The sequence below is a fragment of the Pogoniulus pusillus genome, chromosome 4 (genome assembly GCF_015220805.1).
Source record: "Pogoniulus pusillus isolate bPogPus1 chromosome 4, bPogPus1.pri, whole genome shotgun sequence".
NCBI classification, from domain to species: domain Eukaryota; kingdom Metazoa; phylum Chordata; class Aves; order Piciformes; family Lybiidae; genus Pogoniulus; species Pogoniulus pusillus.
In genome coordinates, this window is record NC_087267.1 from 21,412,917 (window position 1) to 21,424,771 (window position 11,855).

The window sequence follows — 11,855 nt, forward strand, 5'->3', positions numbered from 1 at the left end:
CCTCAGTCGCTCTCCGCAAGCTCCGCGGCGGGCTGGAGCGGGTGCGGTGTCCCTCGGCGGCCGCTGCCGTCGGGCCGGGGCTGCCGCCTGCATTGCGTCGGGGGCGCGGCGAGCAGCTTGCCGCGGCGGCGGGGCCCGCGGGGGTGGCCGGCCCTGGGGGCAACCTGCCCATTTCCCCTCCTCCCGGTCCCGTCCTCCCCCCTTCCCTCCGCCCCCCCCCCCCTCCCCCCCCCCAACGCTACCCGCTCCCTGAGCTGCACCAAACAGCTCTCAGGTTTCTGCTGATACTGCAGCATCAAGAAATGGCTCGAGTTTGCTCCTTGCGCTTATGCATTCAGCAGCCCTCTCGCTCCTACCACACGCGTCCAGCTCCTGCCTCCTGCTACTGCTGCTGCTGCCGGGACGAGCCAAGACCGACTCCGGGGATGCGGCTGCAGGACTGCGGATCTTCCCAGCCGCCGCTACCCAGCGCCCGACTCCTTTTCCAGCTCTCTTAAGGGAAAAGAGCAGGAGAAGCAGCAGCTATTTCGGACTCCTTGATTTAATTTCCTAACTCAAGCCTTTGGGAAAAGGTACTTTGCACTCTTTCCCACCGCCACCACCACCCCTCCCGCCCCCCCCCCCCCCCCCCCCCCCCCCCCACTGCGGTTCTCGGCAGAAACTAATTAAACCCACTCGCCCTTGGTGGAGCCTAAGACAGTGTATGAATATTTCAGTGCTTCGCAGGCAGTCCTGTAAAGCGATCGCTGTTATTATTAAGAGGGGCGCAAGAGGAGGAGGAGGAGGGTTGAGTTTGCCACTGCGGTTTTTGTTTTGGTTTGGATTTTTTCGGATGCTGCTGCAGGGCGACTTGACGCATTCCGACACTGGCTCCTGCTCCTAACCGGCGCATCTCACTCGGAGCAGGTAAGGAAAAAAACCTTCTTTCCCCCGCGCTCCTTCACTCGGTTTTGGACAGTTTGGGTCCTGGGATGTCCTCACTCCCCTCGTCTCTCTCTTAGTTGTGTTTAGCGGCTGCAGAGCAAGAGAGGAGATGCTTTGCTCTCTCTTCCCTAAACCCCCCAATCGGTGTCCTGAAGTTGTCAGTGCTCAGTTTAGTCTCCACTGTTTGTGAAGCGGGGAGCGTGGCAGTTAGGAGACTCCTCTCAGGAGATGACCCCACCGAAGTTGCCTGGGAAGCTCTCCCGATGCGCTCACGGTGCTGCAGGGTCCACTTTGATTCCTTCCTGCCTTGGAGGGTCTGGTGCGTGTCCGGGGGCGTGTGGGAACGCGTAAGGCTCTGCATGTGCTGCTGTAGTGGGCAGAGCGGGATGTCCTTGCTCCCGTGAAAGCCAATCCATTGCGCCTGAGTGAGTGAGTGAGTGAGCGTGTGTGGTGGGATTTGAGGGCTGTTTTATGATGTCTTTCCTCTCTGGCAGCCTTCATCCTGCAAATGAGGTCTATGCCTTCCAAAGCAAACTATCTCCATTCCTCTTTCCCCAGCGCACAAGGAGAGGACCCGGGCAGTGGCGTGGGGGTTGGGGGGGGGCAGACGGTGGAAATTTGCTGAGTTGGCATTATGAGGACTCACCTCTCAGCCGCCCCGTAATTGATTGATTTATTTGTTTATTTATTTATTTGTGTGTGTGTGCATGTGTGTGTGTGTGTGGTAACTTCGTGACAGCAGCTGCTGCGATGGTCGAGTCGGCGAGAAAAGTGGACGGATCGAGTTAAAGGCAAAAGGCGACGGCTGGGGAGGACACCCCCAGCTTAGGGGTGCACTTCATAGACCTTCAGCCTCCCGGCTTGGGGGACAGGATCCCTCACCCTACCTGCCCTTCCCCCCCCCCCCCAAGGTACTTCCCTCTTTCTTCACCCTTCTGTCATCCCTGATGCTTCGCCCTTCATCCCACTTCTCCTTGCCCCTTTTGAATTGTTCCATCCTTTAGGCTCCTGTCCATCCTGTCCATCCCTTCCTCAAGCTCCATCCCAATTCATCATCCCTTCCTGCAGTATCTGAGCCTTCCCACTCCCTCCCTCCACCCCCTCCCTGAACTGCCCTAGGGCTCTCTGCTCTCCTCCCTCCCTCCCTCCTCCTCTTCATTCCCTCTCCTTCACTTCTCCTCTCCTGTCCCTGGATCCCTCTTCCTGTGTGCCACCATGACCGTGATGGCTGGAGAGAACATGGATGAGACTTCTGTGCTACCTGGCCACCCCCAGGATAGCTACCAGCCTGCTGCTCACGATGACCATGAGTGCTGTGAGCGCGTAGTGATAAACATTGCTGGACTACGCTTTGAGACACAGCTGAAGACCTTAGCCCAGTTCCCCAACACTCTGCTGGGCAACCCCAAGAAGCGCATGAGGTACTTTGACCCCTTGCGCAATGAGTACTTCTTTGACCGGAATCGGCCCAGCTTTGATGCCATCCTCTACTACTACCAGTCGGGGGGGCGGCTTCGCCGGCCGGTCAATGTGCCCTTGGACATGTTCTCTGAGGAGATCAAATTTTATGAGCTGGGTGAGGAGGCAATGGAGAAGTTCCGGGAAGATGAAGGATTCATCAAAGATGAGGAGAGACCCTTGCCGGAAGGGGAGTACCAGCGCCAAGTATGGCTCCTCTTTGAATACCCAGAAAGCTCTGGGCCTGCAAGGGTCATTGCAATAGTCTCTGTCATGGTGATCCTCATCTCCATCGTGATCTTCTGCCTAGAGACATTACCCGAGCTGAAGGAGGACAAGGAGTATACAGTGCATCGCACTGACAACACCACCCAGGTCTACAAATCCAACATTTTCACAGACCCCTTCTTTGTCGTGGAGACCCTGTGCATCATCTGGTTCTCCTTTGAGCTGGTGGTGCGCTTCTTTGCTTGCCCCAGCAAGACTGATTTTTTCAAGAATATAATGAACTTCATTGACATTGTGGCCATCATCCCTTACTTCATCACCCTGGGCACCGAGATGGCTGAGCGGGAGGGGACTCAGAAAGGAGAGCAGGCCACCTCCTTGGCCATCCTGAGAGTCATCAGACTGGTAAGAGTATTTCGAATCTTCAAACTCTCCCGGCACTCTAAGGGCCTCCAGATTTTGGGACAGACCCTCAAAGCAAGTATGAGAGAGCTAGGTTTATTAATCTTCTTCCTCTTCATTGGGGTGATCTTGTTCTCTAGTGCGGTGTATTTTGCTGAGGCTGAAGAACCTGAGTCTCATTTCACAAGTATCCCTGATGCTTTCTGGTGGGCGGTGGTATCCATGACCACTGTGGGCTATGGTGACATGTACCCTGTGACAATTGGAGGCAAAATCGTAGGCTCCTTGTGTGCCATCGCTGGTGTGCTGACAATTGCCCTGCCTGTACCTGTCATCGTGTCCAACTTCAACTACTTCTACCACCGAGAAACAGAAGGGGAAGAACAGGCTCAGTTGCTTCACGTTAGCTCCCCTAATTTAGCATCTGACAGTGATCTCAGTCGCCGCAGCTCCTCCACAATCAGCAAATCTGAGTACATGGAAATCGAAGAGGATATGAATAATAGCATAGACAATTTTAGAGAGGCTAATCTCAGAACTGGCAACTGCACTGTAGCCAACCAAAACTGCGTTAATAAAAGCAAGCTGCTGACTGATGTGTAAACAAACAAACAAACAGACACCAACCACAATCCCCACTCACAGCTTGAAGAATTTAGTGACACAGTCACACTTGGTAGATGCTTTACTGATAGTCTCTGAATGCTTTATTTACCTCGTAAATGCATTGTTGCATTGCGAATGGTTGTTTGTTTGTTTTGATTTGGGTTTTCTTTTTTGGCTCAGTGATAAGCTTCCAGGACCCATGAAAGATAGAAGATTTTGTTTGTTTGTTTGTTTGTTTATTTTTTAAAAGGCCTTTTCCACCTGAGCAGTGATAACCATTTGAAACTAATTTAGCTTTAAACTATGTGATGCTAAGACCTAAACTTTTTCCTCTCCCGTGTCCCTTTTATTTTGTTCATTTTTCTTTGTTTGTTTGGTTTTGGATGGAGTTAACTTTTTCCTCTCCTGTGTCCCTTTTATTTTGTTCGTTTTCGGTTGGTTGATTGGTTTTGGATGGAGTTAACTTTTTCCTCTCCCATGCCCCTTTTATTTTGTTCATTTTTGTTTGGTTGGTTGGTTTTGGATGGAGTTAACTTTTTCCTCCCCTGTGTCCTTTTCATTTTGTTCATTTTTGTTTGTTTGGTTGGTTTTGGATGGAGTTAACTTTTTCCTCCCCTGTGTCTTTTTTCTTTTGTTAATTCTTTTGGTTGGTTTGTTTGTTTTTGGATGGAGTTAACTTTTTCCTCTCCCATGTCCCTTTTATTTTGTTCATTTTTGTTTGATTGGTTGGTTTTGGATGGAGTTGAACTAAGCAAAGACACTTTTTAGAGCTGCAAAGCATATGCATGGATTGCAGTACAAATGCTCTGCAAAACTGCACAGTTGCAGGAAAGTGCATCAAATAATAATCATAATCATAATAATTAAAGAAAAAAAAAGATTGGCAAAAACCTGCAGCAAGCCTGTGCCATGGTTTTTATGAAGCAAATTTTCCTTCTACCCTCAAAGTGACAGGTTCCATACTTCCAACCTACAGATCCACACAGCACCTTATTATTCCAAACATACTTTAGCCTGCTCTCTTTTGCTCTCCATAGAAGAACTATTCTAAAAGGAAAAGAGCAAACAAACCGAAGACAAAACATCTGCAGTGCTGCTAAGTTCTCTAACATGCAGATGATCTAAACACACTTTTACTTTTCCTTTATTTTTTTTTCCTCCCTCTCCTGCCCAGGACTGGATCCAAAACTTTAAGCCCCTCTGTTGCAAGATAGCACAATGGAGTTTAATATCAGCATGTTTGAATTTGATACTATTTATTTTATAATTGCATGCCTGAAATGTTACCTCAGACAATAGCAGATAAGCTTTCGTTTGAACTGAATCATCTAAAAATAGGTCCTTTCTCTCTCTTTCTTTTTTTTTCCTTTTTTTTTTTAATGGAAAAAACCCAATTAATTTTATTTTATTTCTTTTTTTTCCCCCCCTCATTTGCATTCACCAGAAGTGCACTCCTTAATTTATTACATCGTTGACTAGTAATTTCAAGTACTGTATTTAAGTGCGTATGTTAGTCAAAATGGGAACAATAACTTTTGGAGATCAAAAGCATGTTCAAATATTCAGCATTATGGCCTATTTGGTTAAGGTGTAACTTGAATTAATTAGTGCATGAATTCAATACTACTACTACTAATGCTAATAACAGTAAGACTGATAACAGTAATTAAACAAACAAAAAAAAAAAACCAACAAAAAAAGCCACCAACAAAGTCTTTTTAAAAGTGCTTGGTAGACTGAGGGCCTGAAAGAATTGATTAGAGAAGAAACCTGATTGTTTTCCTGCATTGCTCAGGGAAATGTGTTGGCTTTTGTCCAGGCATTCTGGGAAAGGAACATACCCCATCCCTTACAGGGAAAGCTATATGGAAAATGAATTAGTCAGGTTAGATACAGCAACACCTAAACCCTAGTATCCTTTAATAGCTGAAAGGTGCAGATGATGCATGCTTTTTGGTGCATTCTCAGAATGTAAATGAAACCTACCTATCAATATGCATCCAAATTGCAGCAGCTGGTTTCTTTTGCAGTCATTAGTTTGTGAGTTGTTTTTTTTTTTCTATCCCCCTAAAATTCACCCAAGAGACTCAACGGACTGAGTTAAGAGAGTTGTGCAGTGCCTTTTTTTATCTTCCATCCCTTAAAGTACTGAAAGTGCCTCCAGGAACTGAGCTGATCAGAGACAGCGAAGGAAAGGGCAAGGCCCCGGTTGTTGTGTTAGGGATGTTTTGTGCTGCCTCTTGGTGCAGCACAGAAGGGGGCAGAGAAAGAGAGAAGGAGCAGGAGTGAGTGAGAGGGGTGCAGAAGAGGTGGGCAGAAATCACCAGTGCCCATGGGATACTTTCCTTCCCCAGTCAGTCTCCTGCTGACGGGCTCAGGAATTGCTTCTGCCAAATAACCGGCAGTCGTGCTTGTGCAAGACTTCAAGTTTCCCTGGACTGTGGATAGAGACATCACTGCCATCATTGTACCTGCCCTTCCTCTCCATGAGACGGCTTTTTGACAGCCTGCCCTGTCCTGGCAGGATGCGGAAGGAAGTAGAGATCAGCATGAACTGTGGCATTGCCCAGTCAGGCAATCAGGCTGCAGGGCCATCATTTTCTTTCCCTTAGATTCCTTAGCAGGTATGTGGGAGAGGCATTCCAGTGCTGTCCCACTCCTGCCTCCCCACTTCCCTTGCACCAGTCTGTCAGATCTTAAATCCCATCACAGATTCTTTGAGCTTTATTTTTTTTCTGGACCCTAACCTTACTGTACATTCATCTGGTGAAGGAAGCAAAGGCACTAGGAGAAGGTATCTTCTGCAATATGCCACCCTTGTCTGCTAGGCCCTGGAACTTAATAACTTTCATTCTGAACTACTGTAGGCACTAAGCTTTATTTTTCAAGTGGAAAAAGTTGAGAATCTTCATTCTGCACTTAGCATGTGGCCAAACTGCTGATGAACACTTCTTCCACACTGTACAGATCCTTTCTTCCCCACCTTTCTAATATATGTGTGTAAATGTACACGTGTGCCTGCACATGTGTGTATCACACCTGTGCAGACACATACACACACACATATAAAGTCAAGGCACTTAGAGGTAAAACCAACCCTAGCTCTGCAGTTAATGCACAAGCCTAACTTGCCAGGTTTCCAGAAAGATTTGACTTTATTTCTCCTTGTGTGGCTTCTGTGAATCTTGATGATGAGAAAGTAATCAAGAACTGAGGGAACTCTTAACTCCTGCAAGAAATGCAAAGCATCAGCTAAAACAGGGCATTACATCCTCTAGGTAGGTGTAAAACTTCCTTACTGTCCTTTGCTCACTCCCCTGCCCCTTGTGTACCTCTCACCCCATTAAATTCTGGTGGTCTGAATCTTCCCAGACTCCTGAATTTTACAGAACAGGACTTCCTGTGTCTAAACGGACTTGAGTGTTGCACTCAGCTTATAAAGCAACCAACTGACTAAACTAAACTGCAATAATTCATTCAGTGCCGTGGAACCGATGATCAGAAAGTAGCATCTAGGAGATGAGACCTCACTTTGGTAACTTAAATTCTGCCACATCTTAATTTAATGAGTAGAATGATAATCATTCCTCATATGGAAAGGGAAAAATGCTTCATGAAGCAGTTCTTCTTTGTTAGGAGACTGCGATGGATCCTTAGGGCTCTGGATGATTTGGGGAGCCTGAATGTTGCTTCATCCATTTATAGCTCACTGCAAAGGATCTCAGTACATGTGGAGAGCAGGAATTAACCTCAGGTAGCATAGCCATGCTTTTTTGGCACATTTGACACAAAAAAAAATAGCAGCAGGAAAAGAAAAAGGCTCTTACTCCCTTTACAGAGGAGTGCTGAAATGCCTTTGTGGGCCTGAAGGTGCACTTAACAAACTGCCTGTTCTTAAGACTAAACATCCTTGCCCTTGCCCTTTTTTCTCCCTCTTTTGGCACATGTTTCTTTCAGCCACACGTGAGCTCTGTGTGGCTGTCAATGTGAATAGGAGATGACTGGAAATGAGCTGATGGCCAGTGTAATGCATCTGTGAAAGTCAACAGACCTTCATTCATGTGGTAGCGACCTCTCAGAAGCAGTGTCCGTGTTATGCTGGACAAAGAAACTAGCAGATACGGTGGTGTTAGCTGGGTTGTAGTTTGATGAGGCAAGGTAGGTATTCCAGCTACTCAAGTCTCCTTTACCAGCCACTGCTCTGTGCTTCTTAGTGGCTCCCACAGAGCTTTTTCTTCATCCACTTTGTGAAGAAGATGCAGAAACTTATCTGAATGTGCAAGGCAGAAGTGCATTGCACTGCAGAGATCTGAATGTGCAAGGCAGCAGTGCATTGCACTGCAGAGGCAGGAACGAAGTGAGGAGGCAGTGGGCAGGAATCCCAAAGGCTGGTATCACTGCCAGAATTCCCCATCTGGTCCTACCATAGCACAGAGCACTAGGGAACGGGCAAAGGAGCAAGAAGGAGAGTGAAAATGAAAAGCTCTGTACACCTTTCCTTCACAGGACTGAGAGGTTGCTGCCAGATCACCAAGAGCTGCAATCCTCTGTGTGACAGCTCCAACAGTGGTCTGGATTTAGTCTCTGTATCTTTTTCATGAGGAAATTAGTGTGCTTCAGTAAGCCAGGGTGTGAGTTCACAGCCTCCTAGCAAACCCGTGCAGATTCACTGCGTGGAGTCTCTTAAGCCTTATCTCCACCGGGGACTTGAGGAAAGCTAATCCGAATTAATGAAAGGTGTGCATTTAAAGCAGATTTGTTAAACTGCTTTAAAGCCCAGCATGGACATTCTGTTGCAGCATAAAAGCAACCTTAATCTGATTTGGAGTCATTCTTTTTTTTTCTTTCTTGAAAGGAAAGTAAATCTGAATTGAATTAAGGCTGCTTTAATTCTGAACACAATGGGGCTTAATGCAGTTTACCTCATCTGCCTCACAAGTTCATTCAGACAGAAAAGCCTTTAGTAATCATTAAATGTAATGGAACTGACACTGCTTTGCAGGGGGGGATGGCTGGGCAGAGTGTGGCCACGTGCTGCAAAACTCTGTGCGAGCATACACAAAAAGTGAGGGAGTGCTGGAAATTCACACACTGGCTTACTGAGGGCTAACTGCTGTTCCTGGTAACAGCCCTAGTGATTTCCTTCCTTTCTTCCTGGTTTGCACATTTGTAGACATGAGGAGAATCAGTCCTGCTGCCTTCTGGGAAGCTGACAATGAGCATGGCCCAAGGAAATTAATTTCCACTTGCAAAGTCTCTGTGCAGGTGTTTGGCCTGTTCATCAAGTGGACAGGCACTTGAAAGAGAGTATGGAGCACTAGAGACAGGGCAAAAATCAGCTGCAGAAGCCCTCTTGCTTGCAGCACTGGTTTTGTCCAAGTAGAGACTGCAGGGCTCAGACCCTCCTTAGCAAATCAGCTGTGCCATTCCTCAGAGGCTGCATTGGCCCGAGCCAACAATCGGAGCAGTGGCAACTTTCATTGCCAAATTCTTAATCCTTTTGAGGAAAAAAAAGTCTTTGCTAAGGGAAAAAAAAGTGTTTTTCACTAGACAGGACTGCAGAAAGTTTGTTTCCGTTATAAGAGAGCTGAAGCCCAAGTGTGACATGAAAAAAAAACCTTGCTTGTTTTTAGATCCTAAGGAAGTGAGAGCAAGTTCCACTTTTCCACAGCTGACACTTGGACAGGGCAGTTTCTTACATGCACATGGATAAAGCTAAACAAAATAAATGCCAGGACCAGAAACAGCTGAAATTTTACTAGGAAAAATGTGGAGAGTTAGACTCTAGAATAAGATCTTCTGCATACCTATGGAAAGAATATATTCCTTTCCAAATATTACCTTGAGAACTGTTTTTAGAGAGGCTCCATTCTGGATTAAATCCTTTCCCCCGCACACATGAAGAGGAGGGAAGTACTGCAGCTTTTCCAGGAACAGTCTGATCCTGTAGGCTTCCAGCAACCACTGACAGGCACACTCATTTCAGACTCGCAGGAGCACAGAGCCAGCTCCAAAGTGGTGATTTCCCTCCCTGGCTACAGAGGTGGATTACATTGGAAATCTGCCCTTGCAATTGCACAGTGAGTTTGGTCCAGACTTGCCTACCACTAGTCTGAACCAACCTCGTTTTCTGAGATGCTTTAACCAAGGGACCTACATTGCAGATTTGGCTGAACTTAACTTAAGGCTGAGTTTCTTCCCCTGCCCCGTTTTCTGGCTTTACTTAATCAGGTGTAGAGAATTTAATTAGTTCCCCCTCTCCCCCAAATTCTTATCAAGTACTCTTAAAGGTGTCAGTACTCACATTGGTGAAAATGAAACTTCAGGGTGTTCTACTGTTTCACTCAGTGCAGGTGAACTTGCCAGGGTGTTCTACTGTTTTATTCAGTGCAGGTGAACTTGCCAGGGTGTTCTGCTGTTTTACTCAGTGCAGGTGAACTTGCCAGGGTGTTCTACTGTTTTACTCAGTGCAGGTGAACTTGCCAGGGTGTTCTGCTGTTTTACTCAGTGCAGGTGAACTTACCAGGGTGTTCTACTGTTTTACTCAGTGCAGGTGAACTTGCCAGGGTGTTCTACTGTTTTATTCAGTGCAGGTGAACTTGCCAGGGTGTTCTGCTGTTTTACTCAGTGCAGGTGAACTTGCCAGGGTGTTCTGCTGTTTCGCTCAGTGCAGGTGAACTTGCCAGGGTGTTCTGCTGTTTCGCTCAGTGCAGATGAACTTGCCAGGGTGTTCTGCTGTTTTGCTCAGTGCAGGTGAAATTGCCAGGGTGTTCTACTGTTTTACTCAGTGCAGGTGAACTTGCCAGGGTGTTCTGCTGTTTTACTCAGTGCAGGTGAACTTGCCAGAGTGTTCTGCTGTTTTGCTCAGTGCAGTTGAACTTGCCAGGGTGTTCTGCTGTTTTACTCAGTGCAGGTGAACTTGCCAGGGTGTTCTCCTGTTTTACTCAGTGCAGGTGAACTTGCCAGGGTGTTCTGCTGTTTTACTCAGTGCAGGTGAACTTGCCAGGGTGTTCTCCTGTTTTACTCAGTGCAGGTGAACCTGCCACCGGTGAGGTCAACCATTTATGCTGTCAAAGCCGAGCTTGCTTTGATGTTCTTAAAGGAAACAAAATGAAAGCGAGGTCTTAACTGAAATTTGTCTCTAAGTATCTGTTAATATCTATGTCACTCTGTATATTTCACCTGTTCAGAAGCTCCAGCAAATGTCAATACGAGTTACATATGGAAAAAAACCCAACCCCAACCCCCCCTCATCTTCCATTTCTAGTTTCTCTAATAAAATGAAAAGGTTGCATTCAGTTCCTTTAGGTGCATGAGTCTTTGATCCATGTTATTGTTTCAGTGACATTTCTAATGATGTACTCGGGGTCAAATGTATATTTTACTTTTGTACAAAAGTAAAGGATGGTATTTTTAAGACTCGATTCAGCAAAACCCTACTTATAACCTGCTAAAATTATTTTTTGCCCCTTCTCCTTTCCATGTGAACCATTGGTTTGGGGTCTTCTTTTTGTTTGTTTTTGGCTTTGTTTTTTGCACTATGTCGGTTTGAAATGAACAAATAACAGCTGTCAGTAGAACTGTATGTGGCCTCTCAGACAATACCTCTGACTTTAAGGATCAAAATCTTACCCACATGAAATCTATTAACTCAATAGTCTCCATAGAAAAGTGCACCACCAGGGCAACAAACCATTGAAGCTGACACAGCTGTGTTTTATTTTCTACCATTTACAAATGGCTTACACTTTGGGTCAAGTATGTACTCCATTGTCACATTTTACTTCCAGTAGTGAAATTGTTTGACTTAACCATTTATATATATATATAAATGTGTTGTTGTTTTTTTTTTTTTTTTTTAAACTTCTATCATTATATGAGTTCTTGAACTATTTGAAATGCATAGTTTTGGTCTATGCAATTTTACCTGCTTCTGTACTTGTTCATCTGTTCATACTTGGCATCAATTAAAGATAATTTTTAAGGATCTTAACCCAGGATTATTCTGTCTGGTTATTTTCTGAAGTCTGGTTCCTCTGCTCTCACTACTGGCTGGTTCTATCCGAAAAGGAATGGTTGGTTCATTGATGGTTTTCTTACTGAGTGATATCAGAAATGGCAATGCAGTGAGTGGGAAATGTGGCTGTGGACTTTGAGAGGCTCGTAAGTGTCATCTCAAGCTTTACAGTACAATTGATCTAAGGGTTTGGCTTCCGCAGCTTCAGCTGAAAAACGTT

At 45.9% G+C, this 11,855-nt stretch overlaps 1 protein-coding gene and 1 long non-coding RNA gene across 2 annotated transcripts; both read left to right on the forward strand.

The window, feature by feature from the left end:
- Positions 1 to 1,884: 1,884 nt before the first annotated feature.
- On the forward strand, positions 1,885 to 4,956 carry KCNA1 (potassium voltage-gated channel subfamily A member 1). The gene has a single exon (XM_064142357.1). The coding sequence runs from the start codon at positions 2,140 to 2,142 to the stop codon at positions 3,613 to 3,615; it is 1,476 nt and encodes a 491-aa protein (XP_063998427.1). The 5' UTR covers positions 1,885 to 2,139; the 3' UTR covers positions 3,616 to 4,956.
- A 92-nt stretch (positions 4,957 to 5,048) lies between these two features.
- LOC135174802 (uncharacterized) lies at positions 5,049 to 11,611 on the forward strand. The gene is made up of 2 exons (XR_010302092.1): positions 5,049 to 10,451; positions 10,572 to 11,611. It is a non-coding gene; the product is annotated as an uncharacterized LOC135174802 (long non-coding RNA).
- The last annotated feature ends 244 nt before the right edge of the window (positions 11,612 to 11,855 follow it).

Bases quoted from the DNA above. Each gene is read 5' to 3' on its own strand.
- KCNA1 (XM_064142357.1), top strand. From the start codon at position 2,140: ATGACCGTGATGGCTGGAGAGAACATGGATGAGACTTCTGTGCTACCT.